The sequence below is a fragment of the Saimiri boliviensis genome, chromosome 20 (genome assembly GCF_048565385.1).
Source record: "Saimiri boliviensis isolate mSaiBol1 chromosome 20, mSaiBol1.pri, whole genome shotgun sequence".
Taxonomy (NCBI): Eukaryota; Metazoa; Chordata; class Mammalia; order Primates; family Cebidae; genus Saimiri; species Saimiri boliviensis.
The window spans coordinates 33,435,494-33,457,660 of NC_133468.1; the positions used below are offsets into that span (position 1 = coordinate 33,435,494).

General features: G+C 52.3%; 1 protein-coding gene across 1 annotated transcript; it reads right to left on the reverse strand.

Annotated features, from left to right (window-relative positions):
• Positions 1 to 373: 373 nt before the first annotated feature.
• Positions 374 to 21,190, reverse strand: ZP3 (zona pellucida glycoprotein 3). The gene is given in 10 exon segments (XM_039460493.2): positions 374 to 592; positions 2,113 to 2,249; positions 2,406 to 2,497; positions 12,781 to 12,842; positions 12,845 to 12,897; positions 13,306 to 13,444; positions 13,447 to 13,482; positions 14,056 to 14,159; positions 17,174 to 17,292; positions 20,819 to 21,190. Coding segments are annotated over 10 exon segments (1,269 nt in total). The 5' UTR covers positions 21,131 to 21,190; the 3' UTR covers positions 374 to 377.
• Positions 21,191 to 22,167: the final 977 nt, after the last annotated feature.

The following is a 22,167-nucleotide window of genomic DNA, read 5'->3' on the forward strand; positions in this document are numbered from 1 at the left end:
GAATGAACTGGGCATGGTGGCGCGTGCCTGTAGTCCCAGCTACTAGGGAGGTTGAGGCAGGAGAATTGCCTGAACCCAGGAGGCGGAGGTTGCGGTGAGCCGAGATCACGCCATTGCACTCCAGCCCGGGTAACAAGAGTGAAACTCCGTCTCAAAAAAAAAAAAAAATTTTCGTGTGGGTTTCCATGGAGACAATTATAGTTGTCCCCGAAGACATGAGCCCTGCGCCCTTGTTTACACTAGAGGCACAGTAGTGGGTGCTGGACTGTGCTATGTGAACACACGGGGCTGGTACAGTCTTCCCCACCCCGACACTCAGTACTAATTCTGACCTTCCGTCTAGTCACCACACCACGAGCAGATAATGCTTTCTTCTTTTATTGGGAAGCAGACACAGGGTGGGAGGCAGTGCGACACCTCCTGGTGAGACCCAGGATAACAGCAGTCAGAGTCAGGAACGCCACCAGAGCCAGGCCTGTGCCCAGCAGCAGCAAGGAGGTTTCAGCTGGCAAAGCCCACTGCTCCACTTCGTGGTCACCAGTCCTGTCCAGGAAGATCAGCGGCCCCACAGTGACATCTGCTTCTTCTGTCACTGGAAGGAGAATACCTGAGGGTCGTCTTAGGGACTAAGTCTCTAACCAGTAATTGCAATGTAGGTTTTATTCTGCCTTAGTGCGCTGAGCTAGCATGTTGTCTTCGTGTGGGTTAAGGAACAGAAAGTTTATAGACAAAAAAAAAAAAAAAAAAAGGCGCCGGGCGCAGTGGCTCAAGCCTGTAATCCCAGCACTTTGGGAGGCCGAGGCGGGTGGATCACGAGGTCAAGAGATTGAGACCATCCTGGTCAACATAGTGAAACCCCGTCTCTACTAAAAATACAAAAAATTAGCTGGGCATGGTGGCGCGTGCCTGTAATCCCAGCTACTCAGGAGGCTGAGGCAGGAGAATTGCCTGAACCCAGGAGGTGGAGGTTGCAGTGAGCCGAGATCGCGCCATTGCACTCCAGCCTGGGTAATAAGAGTGAAACTCAGTCTCAAAAAAAAAAAAAAAAAAAAAGACAGCTTTCTTGGCCAGGTGCAGTGGCTCACACCTGTAATCCCAGCATTTTGGAAGGTCGAGACGGGCAGATCACCTGAGGTCGGGAGTTCAAGACCAGCCTGGCCAACATGGTGAAACCCCATCTCTACTCAAAACCACACAAAGTAGCTGGGTATGGTGACACATGCCTGTAGTCCCATCTACTTGGGAGGCTGAGGCAAGAGAATAGCTTGAACCCGAGAGTCAGAGGTTTCAGTGAGCCAAGAGCATGCCATTACACTCCAGCCTAGGCAACAGGGTGAGACTATCTCCAACAGATTAAAATAAAAATGACAGCTTTCTCATACAGAGCATGTAGGTCACCCAGGAGGGATTCCCTAGTATATTGTCTTTTTTGTAGAGAGAGGGTCTTGCTATATCGTTCCTGTGCTCAAGCAATTTCCCCCACTCAGCCTCCCTAAGTGCTGGGATTATAGGCATGACCTACTGTTCCGGCCAGACTACCTTAATGGCTGTGATATTTTCCCTACATGCCCAATTATGTCTCAGTAGAAGCCTAGGACAATAGCAGAGCTACACTGGCTGCTACTCGGGTGGGGGCTAAGAGCCCCTCCTGCTTAGCCCCAAGATTTGGGTTATACCTGTGGCTACCTTTCCCTAAGAAATAAACAGTTTAATGGGAGACAAGGGGCCAGGTATGGTGGCTCAGGACTGTAATCCCAGCACTTTGGGTGGGTGAGGTAGGTGGATCACCTGAGGTCAGGAGTTCAAGACCAGCCTGACCAACATGGAGAAACCCTCTCTATTAAAAATACAAAATTAGCTGGACATGGTGGTACATGCCTGTGATCCCAGCTATTCAGGAGGCTGAGGCAGGAGAATCACTTGAACCTGGGAGGCGGAGGTTGTGATGAGCTGAAATCGTGCCATTTCGCTCCAGCCTGGGCGACAGAGCTAGACTCCATCTCAAAAAAATAAATGACGGACAAGGGAAAAGACCGTCACCCTGAAATGACAGCAGGTACCCTCAACTGAGGAGAGGGCAATGAACAGCCTCTTGGCCATCCCACAACATACCATGCCTGCGGTTACGGGCCGACGAACTGGACCCCAGGCTCACGACGTGGGGCTGCCTCCTGGCATGGCTTGGAGTGCCACAGTCACCCTTGCTACAGCACTGGCAGATGTCAGCTGGGCCTTCCACTGGGAACCAGCTGAGAGGAAAGACAAGCAGCTTAGGTTTTTGTTGTCTGCAGGAAGCAGTTTGCTGATAATATACTGGAGGAAATAAAAGTGGGGGTGGGGGGGTACGGTGGGGTGGGTTGCAGATACCATTTCTACCCTAGTCATGGAACACCTGGCCTCCTCACCTGTTGGAAGGCTTGCTGAAGGAACAGGCTTTGTTCAGTTCATCTGGGTCCTGCTCAGCGAGGGTGACCTTCAGGTGGCAGGTGATATATACCTGCAAGGAATAACAGCCATTTCCAGGCTGAGTTCCAGGATATGCCAGGGGACTTTAACACACCAGTTCTCATAGAACCCTTAACCCTTTAAAGAGGGAGAAGGGGCCAGGCGCAGCAGCACATACCAATAATCCCAGTGCTCTGGGGGGCCAAGGCAGGCGGATCACCTGAGATCAGGAGTTCGAGACCAGCCTGGCCAACATGATGAAACCCGTCTCTACAAAAGATACGAAACTTAGCCGGGTGTAGTGGTGTACCCCTATAGTCCCAGTTACTTGGGAGGTTGAGGCAGGAGAAGAGCTGGAACCTGGAAGGTGGAGGTTTCAGCGAGCCAAGATCATGCCACTGCACTCCAGCCTGAGTGACCGAGTCAGACTGTCTCAAAAACTAAAATAGGCCAGGCGTGGTGGCTCACGCCTGTAATCCAAGCACTTTGGAGGCCAAGGCGGGTGGATCACCCGAGGTCGGGAGTTCAAGACCAGCCTTACCAACATGATGAAACCCCGTCTTTAAAAAATAAAATAAAAAGACAGGGAAAGAAGAGCCTCATCTCCACGAGGGTCTATAAAGGTTCACTTGCCTGAAGTTAGAACAAGTAGCAACTAATTCTAGACTGGAATCCATTTATCATTCCCCTAATCTTTCCCAAACTTACCCAATCAATGAATATGCTTGACCTTGGGCTTTTGAGACAGGGTCTGTCACCCAGGCTAGAGTACAATGGTGTGGTCACGACTCACTATAGCCTTGACCTCCTGGGCTCAAGGGATCTCCCAACTCAGCCTTTCGAACAGCTGGGATTATGGGCACATCCTACCATACCTGGCTAATTTTAGATTTTTTCCAGAGACAAGGTTATACTACGTTGCCTAGGCTGGTCTCAAACTCCTGGGCTCAAGTGATCTGTGTCAACCTCCCAAAGTACTGGGATTACAGCTGTGAGCTACTAGTGCCCGGCCAATCCTGAGCTTAATTCAGCATTGCTAAACCCCTGCACCTATCCCCAGGTGACCGAGGTGGGTGGGAACACCTTACTAGCCAGCATTAGCTGGGCTGCTGACCCTGCCACCTGCCACTTCACTAGTCGACAAACTACTTTTCTCAGGCATGTAGTCACTGTGTATTGCCAGCTAAGGCAAGAGCAAGTTGTTTCTGTGACCTGAGGTCCTTGGGCACAGACACTTTTTAGACTTATTCCTATGGAGTTTCCATTTCAGACTTAGAAGTTTTTTTTTTTTTTTTTTTTTTTTTTTTTTTTTGAGACGGAGTTTCGCTCTTGTTACCCAGGCTGGAGTGCAATGGCGCGATCTCGGCTCACCGCAACCTCCGCCTCCTGGGTTCAGGCAATTCTCCTGCCTCGCCTCCTGAGTAGCTGGGATTACAGGCACGCGCCACCATGCCCAGCTAATTTTTTGTAATTTTAGTAGAGACGGGGTTTCACTAAGTTGATCAGGATGGTCTCGATCTCTTGACCTCGTGATCCACCCGCCTCAGCCTCCCAAAGTGCTGGGATTACAGGCTTGAGCCACCGTGCCCGGCCTCAGACTTAGAAGTTTTATGGGCCGGGTGTGAAGGCTCACACCTGTAATCCCAGCACTTTGGGAGACCGAGGTTGGTGGATCACGAGGTCAGGAGATCGAGACCAGCCTGGCCAACATGGTGGAACCCCATCTCTACTAAGAACACAAAAATCAGCCAGGTGTGGTGGTGGGCACCTGTAATCCCAGCTACTCAGGATACTGAGGCAGAATTGCTGGAACCTGGGAGGTGGAGGTTGCAGTGAGCCAAGATTGTGCCACTGCATTCCAGCCTGGGTGACAGGGCAAGCCTCCGTCTCAAAAAAAAAAAAAAAAAAAAAAAACTAAGTTTTTTTTTTTTTTTTTTTTTTTTTTTTTTGAGACGGAGTTTCGCTCTTGTTACCCAGGCTGGAGTGCAATGGCACGATCTCGGCTCACCGCAACCTCCGCCTCCTGGGTTCAGGCAATTCTGCTGCCTCAGCCTCCCGAGTAGCTGGGATCATAGGCATGTACCACCATGCCCAGCTAATTTTTTGTATTTTTAGTAGAGACGGGGTTTCACCATGTTGACCAGGTTGGTCTCGATCTCTCGACCTTGTGATCTACCCTCCTCGGCCTCCCAAAGTGCTGGGATTACAGGCTTGAGCCACCGCGCCCGTCCAACAAAAAGTTTTATGGTTTACTCCTTGGGCAAGTTTCCCTGGGCTTAGTCTCGCCCAGGTCCGTCTCCTTTAACTATAAGTGAAATGATGACCAGAAGACTCACCAGGCTGATACCCCGACAGAGTCCTGACCTCTGGGAAGTGTCGCTTATCCACCCTCATTAGACAAGGAATGAAAGAAACTAATATGGGCTCCTCCTGGGAGCTAAAGGACCCCCTACCCAGAGGATTGTCAAGTGCCCTGTAAGCTACCACCCCTATTTTTTTTGGGGGGGGTGGGTGGGAGGATGGAGTCTTGCTCTGTAGCCCAGGCTGGAATGCAATGATGTAATCTTGGTTCACTGCAACCTCCACCTCCCGGGTTCAAGAGATTCTCCTGCCTTAGCCTCCTGAGTAGATAAGATTACAGGCATATACCACCATGCTAGGCTAGTTTTTGTATTTGTAGTAGAGCTGGAGTTTCACCATATTAGCCAGGCTGGTCTTTAACTCCTGGCCTCAAGTGATCCACCCACCTCAGCCTCCCAAAGTGCTGGGATTATAGACATGAGCCACTGCACCCAGCCAAGCCTTTTTTTTTTAAAGACAGTTTTGCACTTATTGCCCAGTCTGGAATACAATGGCGCGATCTCGGCTTACTGCAACCTCTGACTCTCCAGTTCAAGCAATTCTCCTGCCTCAGCCTCCCGAGTAGCTGGGATTACAGGCATGCATCACCACACCCAGCTAATTTTTACGTTTTTGGTAGAGACTAAAAGCATTGGTCAGGCTGGTCTTAAACTCCTGACTTCAGGTGACCTGCCTACTTCAGCCTACCTGCCCCGCCACCAAAGCCTTTTTTTTTTTTTTTTTTTGAGACAGAGTCTTGCTCCATTACCAGGCGCCAGGCTGGAGTACAGTGGCATGATATCGGTTCACTGCAAACTCCACCTCCTGGGTTCAAGCAATTCTCCTGCCTCAGCCTCCCCAGTAGCTGGGACTATAGGCGTGCGCCACCACACCCAATTTTTTTTTTTTTTTTTTTTTTGAAACAGAGTTTCGCTCTTGTTACCCAGGCTGGAGTGCAATGGCGCGATCTCGGCTCACCGCAACCTCTGCCTCCTGGGTTCAGGCAATTCTCCTGCCTCAGCCTCCTGAGTAGCTAGGATTACAGGCACACGCCACCATGCCCAGCTACTTTTTTTGTATTTTTAGTAGAGACGGGGTTTCACCATGTTGACCAGGACGGTCTCTATCTCTTGACCTTGTGATCCACCCACCTCGGCCTCCCAAAGTGCTGGGATTACAGGCTTGAGCCACCGCGCCCGGCCTGCTCCAACTCATTTTTTGTATTTTTAGAGACGGGGTTTCACCATGTTGACCAGGATGGTCTCGATCTCTTGACCTCGTGATCCGCCCACCTCAGCCTCCCAAAGTGCTGGATTACAGGCGTGAGCCACCACGCCGGGCCCAAAGCCTTCTATTCTGAAAGCTGACATTCTATCTTGCCACTGGGGCTAGGGGCCATTTTGACAGAGCCAGGGCTACACCAAGTCATGGCCCATCCCCAGGTCACTTTCCCTTCATATTCCAGGCAGGGATTCAATGCCTCCCTGCTCACCCTCGGGTAGAACACGGGAATTCCACCACCTTCTAACAGAAGGTGGCTTCAGAGCCACAAGACTTGATCACCACCTAGTGGCCGAGCGCACCAGCAGGGAAACTGGAAACCACGTTAAATTCAGACTTTTAGAAACAAGCCAGGATTTTAGCAGTTCTCTGACAGTCTTAGCCACCTGCCCTGCAAGAAAGAGGCTTCCAAGGCTCCATCATCTGTTTCACGGAAGAAATGTGCTTTTGTCTGTTGCTTCTTCCTAGTACGTTCTCCTGGTGCTATCTGGAGTCTAAGATCCCAGGGTAGTTCCCCTATAGTGGCCTTTGGAAGCAGGGTCTTGGCCAGGCCCTGTGGCTCACACCTGTAATCCCAGAACTTTGGGAGACCGAAGCAGGTGGATCACCCAAGGTCAGGAGTTCGAGACCAGCCTGGCCAACCTGCTGAAACCCTGTCCCTACTAAAAACAAAAATTAGCTGGCCATGGTGAAGGGCACCTGTAATCCCAGCCACTCGGGTGGCTGAGGCAGGAGAATCACTCAAACCCAGGAGGCGGAGGTTGCAGCGAGCCAAGATCGCACCACTGTACTCTAGCCCGCGTGACAGAGTGAGAGTCCATCTCAAAAGAAAAAACCAAACACATACATGCCATTGTTCTCTGGTGTCACCCCACAACCCCTGGAGATTGAGAAACCAGCTCAGTCTATACCCCTGCTGACTGCTAATACCTGCGTAAAATCTTTTCCCCATCTTCCTCCCAAATAAGCCGCATCTGAGGTCAATCTCAACTTCCTCCTTCAATCAGGATCCTCTTCCCTAAGGAGCTATAGGTCACCGATCCAGGGACCAGGACTCTTTTCCTAACTGCGCCCTCCTTTATCCACAGTGCCATTCAAGCAGGCCCCAGCATGGAGAGCTTCAGACCATCTCATCAGTATAGCTTTTTTTTTTTTTTTTTTTTGAGACGGAGTTTCGCTCTTGTTACCCAGGCTGGAGTGCAATGGCGCGATCTCGGCTCACCAAAACCTCCGCCTCCTGGGTTCAGGCAATTCTCCTGCCTCAGCCTCCTGAGTAGCTGGGATTACAGGCACGTGCCACCATGCTCAGCTAATTTTTTGTATTTTTAGTAGAGACGGGGTTTCACCATGTTAACCAGGATGGTCTCGATCTCTCGACCTCGTGATCCACCCGCCTCGGCCTCCCAAAGTGCTGGGATTACAGGCTTGAGCCACCGCGCCCGGCATCAGTATAGCTTCTAAACCCTTTTGCTGCCCTACTGATCTGTGTTGATCTTTCTCTTCCCACAAGGCACCTTTTAGAGGTGGTAAAGTGGCATTGATGTGATCTTTTTTTTTTTTTTTTGAGACAGTTTCACTCTTGTTACCCAGTCTGGAGTGCAATGGCATGATCTCGACTCACCGCAACCTCTGCCTCCTGGGTTCAGGCAATTCTCCTGCCTCAGCCTCCCGAGTAGCTGGGATTACAGGCACGCACCACCATGCCCAGCTCATTTTTTGTATTTTTAGTAGAGACGGGGTTTCACCATGTTGACCAGGATGGTCTTGATCTCTTGACCTCGTGATCCACCTGCCTCGGCCTCCCAAAGTACTGGGATTACAGGCTTGAGCCACCGCGCCCGGCCTCTAATGTGATCTTTGATAAATTTGTACTTTGTCCCTTAATGCCACCTGACAGGAGCCTCTGCTTCAGAGGTTTGCAAGCCTGGCTGTGTATTAGAATCACCTGGGAGTTTAAGTGGCTTCTGATGCATTTCCAAGTACAATAAGGTAGATCAGTAGATGGATGATAGTAAAATGCTAGCGGTAGGCTGGGTATGATAGCATATGCTTGTAATCACAGCACTTTGGGAAGCTGAGGCAGGTGGATCATCTGAGGTCGGGAATTCGAGACCAACGTGGCCAATATGGTGACACCGTCTCTACTTAAAATACAAAGTAGGCAGGCAGTAGTGGCACCTGCCTATCATCTTAACTACTTGGGAGGCTGAGGCAGGAGAATCACTGGAGCCTGGGAGGCTGAAGTTGGCAGTGAGCCAAGATTGTGCCACTGCGCTCCAGACTAGGTGACCAAGTGAGACCCTCTCAGAGAAAAAAAAAAGCTGGTGGTAGAACCTAGAAAAATATGCACATCAAAGTTGGTGGAGTTTTACAGCAAACGCCTAAGAATATTTTGCTAATAGAATGTTACATAAATATGATACCAGGCCCTGCCCTGACAGGGTGAAGGTGTGAGATTCTCTACAAGCAGTTTTACAACCTTTCCAGATTTGTACAGAGCCAGTGCTGGAAACCCCTAAATCACTTCCTAACCACCTATTCTAAACTCACATCCCCATCTCTCACTCAGTGAGCTTGTTTAAAAGCTACTTGAGGCGGGGCGCGGTGGCTCACGCCTATAATCCCAGCACTTTGGGAGGCCGAGGCTGGTGGATCACGAGGTCAAGAGATCAAGACCATCCTGGTCAGCATGGTGAAACCCCGTCTCTACTAAAAATACAAAAATTAGCTGGGCATGGTGGCACACACCTGTAGCCTCAGCTACTCAGGAGGCTGAGGCAGAATTGCTTGAACCCAGGAGACAAAGGTTGTGGTGAGCAGAGATTGTGCCATTGCACTCCAGCCTGGGTAACAAGAGCGAAACTCCGTCTCAAAAAGAAAAAAAAAAAAAAAGCCGGGCGCGGTGGCTCAAGCCTGTAATCCCAGCACTTTGGGAGGCTGAGGCGGGTGGATCACGAGGTCAAGAGATCGAGACAATCCCGGTCAACATGGTGAAACCCCGTCTCTACTAAAAATACAAAAAATTAGCTGGGCATGGTGGTGCGTGCCTGTAATCCAAGCTACTCAGGAGGCTGAGGCAGGAGAATTGCCTGAACCCAGGAGGCGGAGGTTGCGGTGAGCCGAGATCATGCCATTGCACTCCAGCCTGGGTAACAAGAGCGAAACTCCATCTCAAAAAAAAAAAAAAAAAAAAAAAAAAAGCCTACTTGAGGCTGGGCAGTGGCTCACACCTGCAATCCCAGCACTTTGGAAGGCTAAGCAGGTGTATCACCTGAGGCCAGGAGTTTGAGACCAGCCTGGACATCGTGGTGAAACCTCGTCTCTACTAAAAATACAAGAAATTAGCGGGGTATGGTGGGGATGCCTGTACTCCCAGCTACTTGGGAGACTGAGGCGGGAGAATCGCATGAACCCAGGAGGTAGAAGTGGCAGTGAGCAGAGATCATGCTACTGGACTCCAGCCTGGGTGCGACAGAATGAGACTGTCTCAAAAAATAGAAGCTACTTGAGGGCTGTGACTTATGCCTGTAATCCCAGCCCTTTGGGAAGCTGAGGGAGGAGGACTGTGTGAGGCCAGGAGCTCAGGACCAGCCTGGTCAATAGCGCTAGACCCCAACTCCACAAAAAGCTAACTTAGGTGGGCATGGTGACACCCAAGCTGTAGCTCGTCCCAGCTGCTCAGGAGGCTGAGGTGAGAGGATGGCTTGGGCCCAGGAGGTTGAGGTTGCAACAAGCCATGATTGTGCCACTGTACTGCAGACTGGGCATAGGGAGACACTTTCCACAAGGGGCAGAAGACCCACAAATTGATTTGTATTTCTTTTTTTTTTTTTTTTTTTTTGAGATGGAGTTTCGCTCTTGTTACCCAGGCTGGAGTGCAATGGCGCGATCTCGGCTCACCGCAACCTCCGCCTCCTGGGTTCAGGCAATTCTCCTGCCTCAACCTCCTGAGTAGCTGGGATTACAGGCACGCGCCACCATGCCCAGCTAATTTTTTGTATTTTTAGTAGAGACGGGGTTTCACCATGTTGACCAGGATGGTCTCGATCTCTCGACCTCGTGATCCACCCACCTCGGCCTCCCAAAGTGCTGGGATTACAGGCTTGAGCCACCGCGCCCTGCCCCTGATTTGTATTTCTAACAACCTACCAGTACTTCCTGGCTAAAAGCCGGTCCTTCCACCTGGACTTCCCGCCCCAACCCTTCCTGCCTCAGCCATCAGAGGCAGTCCACACCTGCATTCCTTCCGTCTTCCTTCCTAGGGTCAACTTCAACTTTTTTTTTTCCCCCTGAGACAGTGTTTCCCCCTTGTTGCCCAGTCTGGAATGTAGTCACACTATTACTCGGCTCACAGCCTCCCCCTCCTGGGTTCAAGCCATTCTCCTGCCTCAGCCTCCCAAGTAGCTGGGATTATAGGCATGCACCACCACACCCGGCTAAGTTTTGTATTTTTAGTAGAGATGGGGTTTCACCACGTTGGCCAGGCTGATCTCGATCTCCTGACCTCGTGATTTGCCCACCTTAGTCTTCCCAGGTGCTGGGATTACAGGCGTGAGCCACCATGCCCCACCAAGATTTCTATTTAGGTTCCCTAGGCGAGGCCCCAGACTGGCAGAACCAACACTCAGGAATGCAGATTCTAGGCCTTACACTTGACCACCTGAATCAAACGCTGGGTTGGGTCCAGTCATCAGTTTCAACAAGCCTTCCGGGTGAGGATGCTGCCTTCGGAATCACCAGCCCAGCCTATGATCAAGTTCAAGAGGCACCCTGGCTAGGAAGTGCTTACCTGCTTTCTCTGCCCCTGGAGAAAGCCTCCAGGGAGGCTGACACCTACTTTTTTTTTTTTTTTTGAGACCGAGTTTCGCTCTTGTTACCCAGGCTGGAGTGCAATGGCGTGATCTCAGCTCACCGCAACCTCCGCCTCCCGGGTTCAGGCAATTCTCCTGCCTCAGCCTCCCGAGTAGCTGGGATTACAGGCACGCGCCACCATGCCCAGCTAATTTTTTGTATTTTTAGTAGAGACGGGGTTTCACCATGTTGACCAGGATGGTCTCGATCTCTTGACCTCGTGATCCACCCGCCTCGGCCTCCCAAAGTGCTGGGATTACAGGCTTGAGCCACCACGCCTGGCCTTTTTTTTTTTTTTTTTTTTTTTGAGATGGAGTTTCACTCTGTCACTCAGGCTGGAGGTACACTGGCACAATCTCAACTCACTGCAACCTCTGCCTCCCAAGTTCAAGCAATTCTCTTGCCTTAGTCTCCTGGGTAGCTGGGATTACAGACACCCGCCACCACACCTGGCTGTTTTTGTAATTTTAGTAGACTTGGGGTTTTACCATGTTGGCCAGGCTGGTCTCAAACTCCTGGCCTCAAGTGATCTGCCCACCTCAGCATCCTAAAGTGCTGGGATTACAGGTATGAGCCACTGCACCCAGGTGACACCCGAGTCTTGTCAATTCTTATTCAACCCATCATCGGCTGGGTTCTAGCCCTGCTGAATCCTTGGCAAGGACAAGGCTGGCAACCTGGTCCCCAGGCCCAGTAAGTGATCTTATTTGACCTGTCAGCTTTATGTCTTGGGTCCTTTTGAGACAAGATCCCTCTCTGTCACCCAGGCTGGAGTACAGTGGTACAATCAGAGCTTACTATATCCTCTCACTCAGCCTCCCAAATAGCTGGGAGGGACTACAGGTGCATACTGCCATGCCCAATTAACTTTTTTTTTTTGAGACAGTTTCACTCTTGTTACCCAGGCTGAGTGCAATGGCACGGTCTCGGCTCACCGCAACCTCCGCCTCCCGGGTTCAGGCAATTCTCCTGCCTCAGCCTCCTGAGTAGCTGGGATTACAGGCACGCGCCACCACGCCCAGCTAAGTTTTGTATTTTTAGTAGAGACTGGGTTTCACCAGGTTGACCAGGATGGTCTCGATCTCTTGACCTCGTGATCCACCTGCCTCGGCCTCCCAAAGTGCTGGGATTACAGGCTTGAGCCACCACGCCCGGCCTAACTTTTATATTTGGGTAGAAACAGGGTCTTGCCATGTTGTCCAGGCTGGTCTCAAATGCCTGGGCTCAAGCAAACCTCCCACTTCAGCCTCCCAAAGTGTTCGGATTACAGGTGTCAGCCACTGTGCACCTGACCCTATGAGTCTTTGTCCTCCTAGTTTCTTCCACTTCTAGAACCCTTGATTCTTCACAACCCTGAGTGGGTTTCTACTTTTTTTTTTTTTTGAGACGGAGTCTTACTCTTGTCACTCAGGCAGGAGTACAATGGCGTGATCTTGGCTCACTGCAACCTCCACCTCCCAGGTTCAAGCAATTCCTCTGCCTCAGCCTCCTGAGCAGCTTAATAGGCGCCCACCACCATGCCTGTCCAGTTTTTGTATTTTTAGTACAGATGGGGTTTCACCATGTTGGCCAGGCTGGTCTTGAACTCCTGGCCTCAGGTGATCCGCCCACCTCAACCTCCCAAAGTGCTGGGATTACAGGTGTGAGCCACCTCACCCATCCTCCTCCTACCTCTTAAGGGTTCATATTGTCCATCCTTCCCCTCGAGGGCCTCACTAAAAGCTCACAGCTTTACTTGCAAGGTTGAGTTCCCGGGACAGAGGTCTAAGTCATTTGCTGAAGGGGAGGATCTAGTGAGTGACCACATTCAGTAGGATATTCAGGTTGAGAGTTTGGCTTTCTTCTAGGTTGTTAAGCTCTTACCATATTTCTGGAGTCATTAGCAAAATGAAACACATCCACCGTGAACTGGAGCGTATCTGGCCTGGTCTGGGAACTTGGAATGCAGAAGAGGCATCAGTGAGACCGTCGACAAGACAGCTTGGAAAAGAACAGAATGGTGTTAAAGCCAGACAGGTGGGCCAGGCGTGGTGGATCACGCCTGTAATCCCAGCACTTTGGGAGGCCGAGGTGGGCAGATCACTTGAGGTCAGGAGTTCAAGACCAGCCTGCCCAACATGGTGAAACCCATCTCTAAATCCTAAAAATACAAGGATTAGCCAGGCGTGGTGGTGGGTATCTGTAATCCCAGCTACTCAGGAGGCTGAGGCAGAAGAATCACTGGAACCAGGGAGGCCAGAGGTTGCAGCGAGTCAAGATCGTGCCTCTGCATTCTCGCCAGGGCAATGGAGTGAGGCTCCATCTCCCCACCAAAAAAAATAAGCCAAACAGGTGGCTCTAGGGTCATCTTGCTAGGAATGTTCCCTAGGGAAGGGAGCCAGTGCTCACCCGTGGAAGTCCACGATGGTGTGATAAGGGGAGGCGTTCTGGTCTGGTGTCGGCGTGGCCACACAGTGGTCCACAAACAGCCGCAGTGGCACGTGGCTGCCAGTGTGGATTTCTGCCTGGAGGTGGGCTGCATCTCCAGGTGGAAGGTAGGGGTCCTCTTCTCAGCGCTCCAGTTCTCTGAAAGACACAGCCAGCCAGGCACAGTGGTTCACACCTGTAATCCCAGCACTTTGGGAGGCTGAGGCTGGGAGGATCATCTGAGGTCAGGAGTTCAAGACCAACCTGGCCAACATGGCGAAATCCCATCTTTACTAAAAATAGAAAAATTAGCTGGTGCCGTAGCAGGCGCTTGTAATCCCAGCTACTCGGGAAGCTGAGCAGGAGAATGGCTTGAAACGTGGGAGGCAGAGGTTGCAGTGAGCGGAGATTGTGCCACTGCACTCCAGCCTGGGTGACAGAGTGAGACTCTGTCAAAAAAAAGAAAAAAAGTTAGCTGGGTGTGGTGGCACCCATCTGTAATCCCAGCTACTTGGGAGGCAGAGGCAGAAGAATTGTTTGAACCCAGGAGGTGAAGGTTGCAGTGAGCTAAGATCACGCCACCGCACTCCAGCCTGGGAGGTCAGAACAAGATTCCATCTCAAAAAACAATCAAAAACACACACACACAAAATACAAAGAAACAGCCAAGGGCAGGGGCTCCAGACTGCCTAGGGCCTTCCACAGCTGCCCCACCCAGTCTTCTTCTCTTACCCTCCATCAGGCGCAGAGAGAAAGTCAGCTTCTCCTCCGAGAACACCGTTGTCCTGAAGGGCAACCAGGTGGGCAGGATGGCCTGGCTGCTCACATTGCCCCGCCTGAAAGAAGAACAGTGGCTGTGCACACCTGCCTCGGGTCATACCCACCTTGGTCCTGGAGGACCAACGGTGGTATGACCCGACGGCAGGTGTCGCACAGCCATGGCCCAGCCAGGTAGCTGGTGCAAGATGGCTCAGCAGACACCTGGAGCCTGAGGCTGCCCCTGAATCCTCCTGAGCTTCTGCACCTGTGAGTGGCCCAGCCCTCCTGAGGCCATCTGGGCTGCTGAAGACAGATACAGCTGAACTTAGGAGTCTGGTGTCTAGACTGAGCTCAGTTCCTTCTTTAGCGCTGGACCTGGGTGCGGTGGCTCATGCCTGTAATCTCAGCACTTTGGGAGGTGGAGATGGGAGGATTCCTTTGAGGTCAGGAGTTTGAGAGCAGCCTGGGCAACATAGTGAGACCCTATCTCTATAAAAGACGAACATAACTGGGTGTGGTGGTACATGCCTATAGTCCTGCCTATCCAGGAGACTGGGATGGGAGGATCGCTTGAGCCCAGGAAGTCAAGGCTGCGGTGAACTATGATGCTGCCCATGGCACTCCGGCTTAGGTGACAGAGTAAGACTTTTTTTTTTTTTTTTTTTGTGATGGGGTTTTGCTCTTGTTACCCAGGCTGGAGTGCAATGGCGCGTTCTTGGCTCACCGCAACCTCCACCTCCTGGGTTCAGGCAATTCTCCTGTCTCAGCCTCCTGAGTAGCTGGGATTACAGGCATGAGCCACCATGCCCAGCTAATTTTTTGTATTTTTAGTAGAGACGGGGTTTCACCTTGTTGACCAGGATGGTCTGGATCTCTCGACCTCGTGATCCACCCGCCTCGGCCTCCCAAAGTGCTGGGATTACAGACTTGAGCCACCGCACCCGGCCTTTTTTCTTTTTTTTTTAAAGAAAGAGTCTTGCTCTGTCACCCAGGCTGGAGTGAAATGGTGCAATCTTAGGTCACTACAACCTTCACCTCCCCAGGTCTAAGTGATTCTCCTACCTCAGTCTGAGTAGCTGGGATTGCAGGCACACACCACCATACCAGGCTAATTTTTTTGTATCTTAGTAGAGATGGAGTTTCACCATGTTGGCCAGGATGGTCTAATCTCCTAACCTCAGGTGATCCGCCCACTGGGTCTCCCAAAGTGTTGGGATTACAGGCTTGAGCCACTGCACCAGGCCCAGCAAGACTTTTTTTAAACCACCACACACACTTTAGCCCTAGAGGCTCAGGTTTGGGGTCTGATAGCAGGCCCCGCATGGTACCCCACAGGATGCTTGAGAGGGGAATCAGTTAAGGCTGTCTGGAAGAAGCTACTCCAAGTGACGGATACATCTATTGATGACCAGACTTCAAGGTATCTGGAGCCAGGTTAAAGCATCCCAGCCCGCAAACCAACTTCTCTAGCACTTCCTGCAGCCAACCGACCAGGTGAGCCATCATCCTCAGAGGTCAGACCCAGACAAAGCTGCTCTGAAGTCGGGGACTACCATGGTCACCGGAAGGCTTCAATCCCTCCAGCAGTCTGCCCTTGACTCCTCCCCTCTCCCCTACCCACAACGACACCAAGCTCCTCCAGCTGCTCTTAGCTCCGAGTCAGCCTCTGCAGTCCCAGCAGCCACGGGTCAGGCCTCATTGAATCAATTTCCCAGCCTCCCAGCTGGTCCTCACCAGCTCCCACTTGTCTTCTGCACCATCACCTGGTGACCCTGGGTGGAGATTTGGTCCTCACCCATTCCAGGAAGGGCATCTGTGGCGAGGCAGGTGAGCCCATCTGTCTGGCTCCCTCATTACTCCAGTCCCTGGGTTCCTGCCCCAGTCTGCATGTCACCTACTAGGGGATGTGCTGCCCCCTCCCCCGCCATGTGCCCAGGTGGCTCTGCCCAGCCTGACTCAGCCTCAAGGTCCTGCTCCAGGATTCTGTCCTAGGATGACCCCTACCATGACCCCTCTTCCATCAGCTCCCTACCCACTTCACACTAGTTTTTTTTTAGATGGAATCTCGCTATTGCCCAGGCTGGAGTGTGGTGGTATGATCTCAGCTCACTGCAATATCTGCACCTCCCGGCTTCAAATGATTCTCCTGCCTCAGCTCCTGAGTAGCCGGGATTACGGGCACTCATTACCACACCTGGATTTTTTTTTTTTTTTTTTGTATTTTTAGTAGAGATGGGGTTTCACCATGTTGGGCAGGCTGGTCTCGAACTCCCGACCTCATGATCTGCCCACCTCAGCTTTCCAAAGTGCTGGTATCACAGGTGTGAGCTGCTGCACCTGGCTGCGTCCTCTTATACCCACTCCCAGACTGGTTCAAGGGCAGGGACAAAGGGCCCTGCGCCCCATGCTGAGGCCAGCACAGGCACCAGCGTTGCCCTTGGGAGCCGTAATTACTCTCTCCTCCCACGTCAGGGCCTGAGTTCGCAGAGACATGCCTAATTCCAGGGGCTTAAGGACCACAGAGGAGGAGGTGGTCACAGCCCAGCCTGGCGCTATTATGTTTGAGATGGAGTCTCACTTTGTTGCCCAGGCTGGAGTACAGTGGCACAATCTCTGCTCACTGCAGCCTTTGCCTCCTGGGTTCAAGCAACTCTCCTGCCTCAGCCTCCCCAGTAGCTGGGATTATAGGCACCTGTGTTTTCAGTAGAGACTGGGTTCACCATGTTGGCCAGGCTGGTCTCAAACTCCTGACCTCAAGTGATCTACCTGCCTCAGCCTCCAAAATGACAGATGTGAGCCACTGTGCCTGGCCCCAGTGGAAATGGAAGGGCATTTCTGAACCCCGCAGAGGGCCCAAGCTGGCACAATACCACCCCCAGGCCTGAGCTCTGCAGCTTCCCCTAAGCTGCAGTTGGGCTCCTGACACTCTTCTGGGGTTCAAACTAGACTCAGCAGTCCCCCCAATCCCACCCAGGGCAGTAACCAGAGCTGCGAGTGCTTCCGTAGGTAGCTCAAATAGCCATGCTGCAAGCTGCCGCCCACAGCTGACCCACTTGTCTGCAGGGGCTGTGACGGACAGTCCCACACTGACCTGGGATAGCGGCACTCGATGGGAATCTCTGCACGGTTAGTTCTCACGATGGACAGGTTTCCCACAGGGCGGGGGTCGTGGAGCAGGAAGGTGCTGTACACTAGGGCATCGTCAGTCACCTGGAGGAAAGATGAGGGGTTAATGCTACCAGCATCACCTGCCCCGGTGCACCCACACCACACATGAGTACATGGGAGGGCAGCCCACAGGGGACAGAAAGACCACGGGGTCAAGGCCAGGTACAACCACTCATGCCTGTAACCCCAACCCTTTGGGAGGCTAAGGATTGCTTGAGGCCAGGAGTTTGAGACTAGCCAGGGCAACATAGCAAGACCCCATCTCTACAAAGGGAACACAGGCTCTGCCACTGATCAGCTAGGAGAGGCAGGACAGGCACTGTCTTTGCACCTCAGAGTCTTCACTTCTGACACACTGATACCACCACAGGCAGCCTGGATCGACCACATGGCTGATGCCATGTACTGCTCAAGCTATAGAGGCATCAGGGTAGTGCTCTCCTTCTGACACTCCCCCTCCACGCCCCCAAATATGTACACAAAGTTTCCTTTTTCAGGAGAGGCCCAGGGCCAAGATAGCCCCCAGAAAGGAGCCACAAAGTACCCAGCTGTTAACATTTATCAGCTTCTGCCCAGGCACGGTGGCTCATACCTGTAATCCCAGCACTTTGGGAGGCTGAGGCGGGTGGATCATGAGGTCAAGACCATCCTGGCCAACATGGTGAAACCCGTCTCTACTAAAAATATAAAAATTAGCTGGGCATAGTGGCATGTGCCTGTAGTCCCAGCTACCTGTGAGGTGGAGGTTGCAGTGAGCTGAGATCGAACCACTGCACTCCAGCCTGGAGACAGAGCAAGACTCCCTCTCAAAGAAAAAAGAAAACCTACATACACACCCCTTATCAGCTTCTAACCTACCCAAGCCCGTTTCACAGAAGGTGAGGGAGACTGATTGAGGTTGCCTGAGGCAGGAAGAGCTACAGGTGAGTGCTATTGGGGAAATCTGCATCATCCAGCAGGCAGAAGGTGGGGCCTGACCTATGTTTGAAGATTTTAATAGAATTAGAAAATTGTGCTGGGCGCGGTGGCTCAAGCCTGTAATCCCAGCACTTTGGGAGGCCGAGGCGGGTGGATCACGAGGTCGAGAGATCGAGACCATCCCGGTCAACACGGTGAAACCCCGTCTCTACTAAAAATCTAAAAAATTAGCTGGACATGGTGGCGCGTGCCTGTAATCCCAGCTACTCAGGAGGCCGAGGTAGGAGAATTGCCTGAACCCAGGAGGCGGAGGTTGTGGTGAGCCGAGATCGCGCCATTGCACTCCAGCCTGGGTAACAAGAGCAAAACTCCGTCTCAAAAAAAAAAAAAAGAAAAAGAAAAAGAAAAGAAAATTGTAACACGGGACCCTCCCCAGTGAAGGTATGATATTCTCAACGAGAATCAGTAATTTTACCTTTCCAGGTGATCAGCGTAGAGCTGGGACTGGGAACCGCTACCGTAACCACTTATTTTTGTTTTCCTTCTTTGCTCTGTCACCCAGGCTGGAGTGCAGTGGCACAAATTCGGCTCACTGCAACTTCTGACTCCTGGGTTCAAGCAATTCTGCCTTCGCCTCTCAAATAGCTGGAATTACAGGTGTGAGTCACCATGCCAGTTTTTTTTTTTTTTTTTTTTTTTTAAAATAGAGAGGGTTTCACCATGTTGACCAGGCTGGTCTCGAACTCCTGATCTCAGGTGATCTGCCTGCCTCGGCCTCCCAAAGTGCTGGGATTCTAAGTGTGAGCCACCAAGCCCAGCCTGGCCCCAGGTGATTCCTATCGGGTAGGACTGGGAAACACCACACCAGAGGAAGAAGTTTGCAGGCTTTGCTCCTCATTGGAGTCACCGAAGAGCCTTATTACCCATGGCTGTTCCCACACCCTGTTTTAGCAGCCTGGACATCAGGATTGTTATAAGCGACAAAGGTGGCGTTTTTAAATAAGAGAAAGGGTCTTGCTCTTCCTCCCAGGCTGGAGTGTGGTGGTGCAATCATAGCTCACCGCAGCCTCCAGCTCATGGGCTTGAGCAAACCTCCTGCTTGACCCTCCCAAGTAGCTGAGACTACAGACGTGCACCACCACACCCCATTAACTTAGGGTTTTTTTTCTTTTTGTTTTTGTTTTTTAACAGAAGCAATGTCATTATGTTGCCCAGGCTGGCCTTAAACTCGTGCACTCAAGCGATTCTCCCTCCTCAGCCTCCCAAAGTGCTGTATTACAGGCATGAGCCACTACACCTGGCTCCCCAGGTTTGGTGAATCTAACACATCTGTGAGCCTCTAGAGTCATTCCTCAAATAACTCCTGCAGCTCTCTGGCCTCCCTCCCCAGGGAAACGAGGGCCCCAAGTCCTCAAGGAGAGCCAGGAGATCACATTTAAGACTAGAGCTCTGGCTGGAGGGCTCCAGGGGCTGGATTCACCCCCATCCCAGCCAAGCTACTGGGTCCAGGCCCAGGTAAGCGGTAGCCAGATTCCCGTAAGGCGGGAGAGGACACGCCCTCCACGGGGCCACAGGAGCTTGGTCCAGAGGCTCAGGGTTCAGCTGGGGAGCTGTGTGCCCAGCCCTGCCCTACCATAAGGTCCCTCCTTGCAGCCTGTTTCCCCACTGGCTGGGGGAGAGGGGTCTAGCCTGGATTTCTTGGTCTCTTCCTGCACGTGCCTCGGGTTAAGCCCTTCCCCCTTGGAGCTGCCCCCAGGGACCCACTGATGCTTTTAAGGTCTTCAACGCCAAGGTTATGATGCACCCCTCCCCTCATACCACTTACCTATGTGTGGTTTTGTGGGGTTATTTTTGGTTTTTTGAACCAGAGCCTTGCTCTGTTGCCCAGGCTGGAGTGCAGTGGCACACTCTCGGCTCACCGCAACCTCTGCCTCCTGGGTTCAAGCGATTCTCCTGCCTCAGCCACCCAAGTAGCTGGGATTGCAGGCATATGCCACCATGCCCAGCTAATTTTTTGCATTTTTAGTAGAGACGGGGTTTCTCCGTGTTGGTCAGGCTGGTCTTGAACTTGTGACCTCCCAAAGTTCTTGAATTACAGGCGTGAGCCACCATACCAGACCCCAGTTCATTTTTTAAAAAGGCTTAAGAGACAAGGGTCTCGCTATGTTGCCTAGGCTGTCCTCAAACTCCTGGCCTCAAGCGATCCTCCAGCCTTGGCCTCCCATAGTGCTGGGATTCCAGGCACGAGCCACAGCACCCGGCCCACTTGCTGTTCTTAATAAATAGTTGGGGTCTCTTCAGAACATGCCCCAAGCATTAGGAACTTAGCCCTTTAGGCTCCCCACAGGGCTGTCCTATTACGCATGCTCCTGTGTCACAAACCCACCTGAGTCAGAGTGGCGTGGCTTGCTCCAGCTCGAAGGGCACTGCCACCTCTGGCTCCACCCCACCTACCGATTTTGGCAAGCGGAGGCAGGGCTGCCCCAGGCCCGGTTCCCTCAGCTTCAGGCCTCAACTGCGCCACCTCCTCACTGATAAGTGAGGAGGGGGTCCACGCAACCCCACCTCCCCCCGACTCTGTGGTCACAGTCTCCATCCCCGGCTGCCTCACATCCTCCCACCAAAGCCAGGGCCCCCCAGCGTCTCTCACCTGCATGCTATTACCACACTCATGGAGTCCAACCTCAAACCTGACCACATCCTCTGTGTCCGTGGAGACCAGGGGCTCACAGCCCTCTGGACCCAGGGTGAGATCAGCAGCCCTGATAAGCTTCCTGGTGCCAAAAAGGTCTTTGCTGACGGTGACCACCAGGGTGGCTTCCCGACACTCCACCACTACGGGCTGCACAGCGGTCTCAGGGCGGCTGGCTCCACCCTGCAAGAGCCTGAGGGGTTGGGGGTAGCACAGCTCAGTAGTGCCCCAGAGCAGGAGGCAGATGAAGAGCCCATAGGTCAGCTCCATGGCGCCGGCAGAGCGGCGAGCAGCCACCACCGGCCGTCTTATAGCCGGAATGCTGGCTGCTGCCACCTGTGCTCTCACCTGCCTCCCTTCCCGAGCCAGCTGGGCCCTTGTTGTAGAAAGCGGTCCCCATCCAGCAGCCTCAGTAACACCTGAGAGCTTGTTAGAACTGCAGACCCTCAACCCTCACCCCAGCCTAACCACAGCATTTTTTTAGTTTGGAAATCCCCAAGTGTACCCATGTTACTTTTGTTTGTTTGTTTTTGTTTTGTTTTGAGACAAGTGTTGCTCTGTTGCCCAGGCTGGAATGCAGTGGTGCGATCTTGGTTCACTGCAACCACTGCCTCCCAGGCAGGTTCAAGCGATTCTCCTGCCTCAGCCTCCCGAGTACCTGGGTTTACAGGGGCGTGCCACCGTGCCTGGCTAATTTTCGTATTTTTGGTAGAGATGGGTTTTCACTATGTTGGCCAGGCTGGTCTTGAAATCCTGACCTCAGGTGATCCTCCCACCTCGGCTTCCTAAAGTGCTGGGATGAGAGGAGCCGGACCCTGCCCACGTGAAAGTTTTTAGCTTGGAAATCCCCACGTGTATTTATGTTAAAGTTTGCAAAGAGTGTGCTGGCTGCCTGCTGAGCCATAATTCATCACAGTTTCCCTCCAATTCCCCGCTGGCCCTGCCCGTAGGAAGCTCGCAGCTCAACAAGACAGCTGTCCCAGGTCTGTGGGGGACACAGGAGAAAGCCCTTGATTGAAGGGTCCGGGGGATTAGATCCGAGATATGAGGAGCTCATTCCAAGTGTGAGAAAAAGGTGGTATCGATTAGGAGACTGGAGGAGTTTCATGGGTCTCTGCCTTATTTTATGGGAGACCAGAGGAGAGGTCACTTCAGGCCGAGGCAGCTATGTGAAGAGAGGTGTAGAAGGGGCACTGGGTTCTTCATTCCTGGGTGAATCCCCGGGAACTTATGCTGAGACAGCAGAAGCGAGGCTTGGCTTCAGCTCACCCCCCATCAGCGCATTCTTTTTTTTTTTTTTTTGAGAT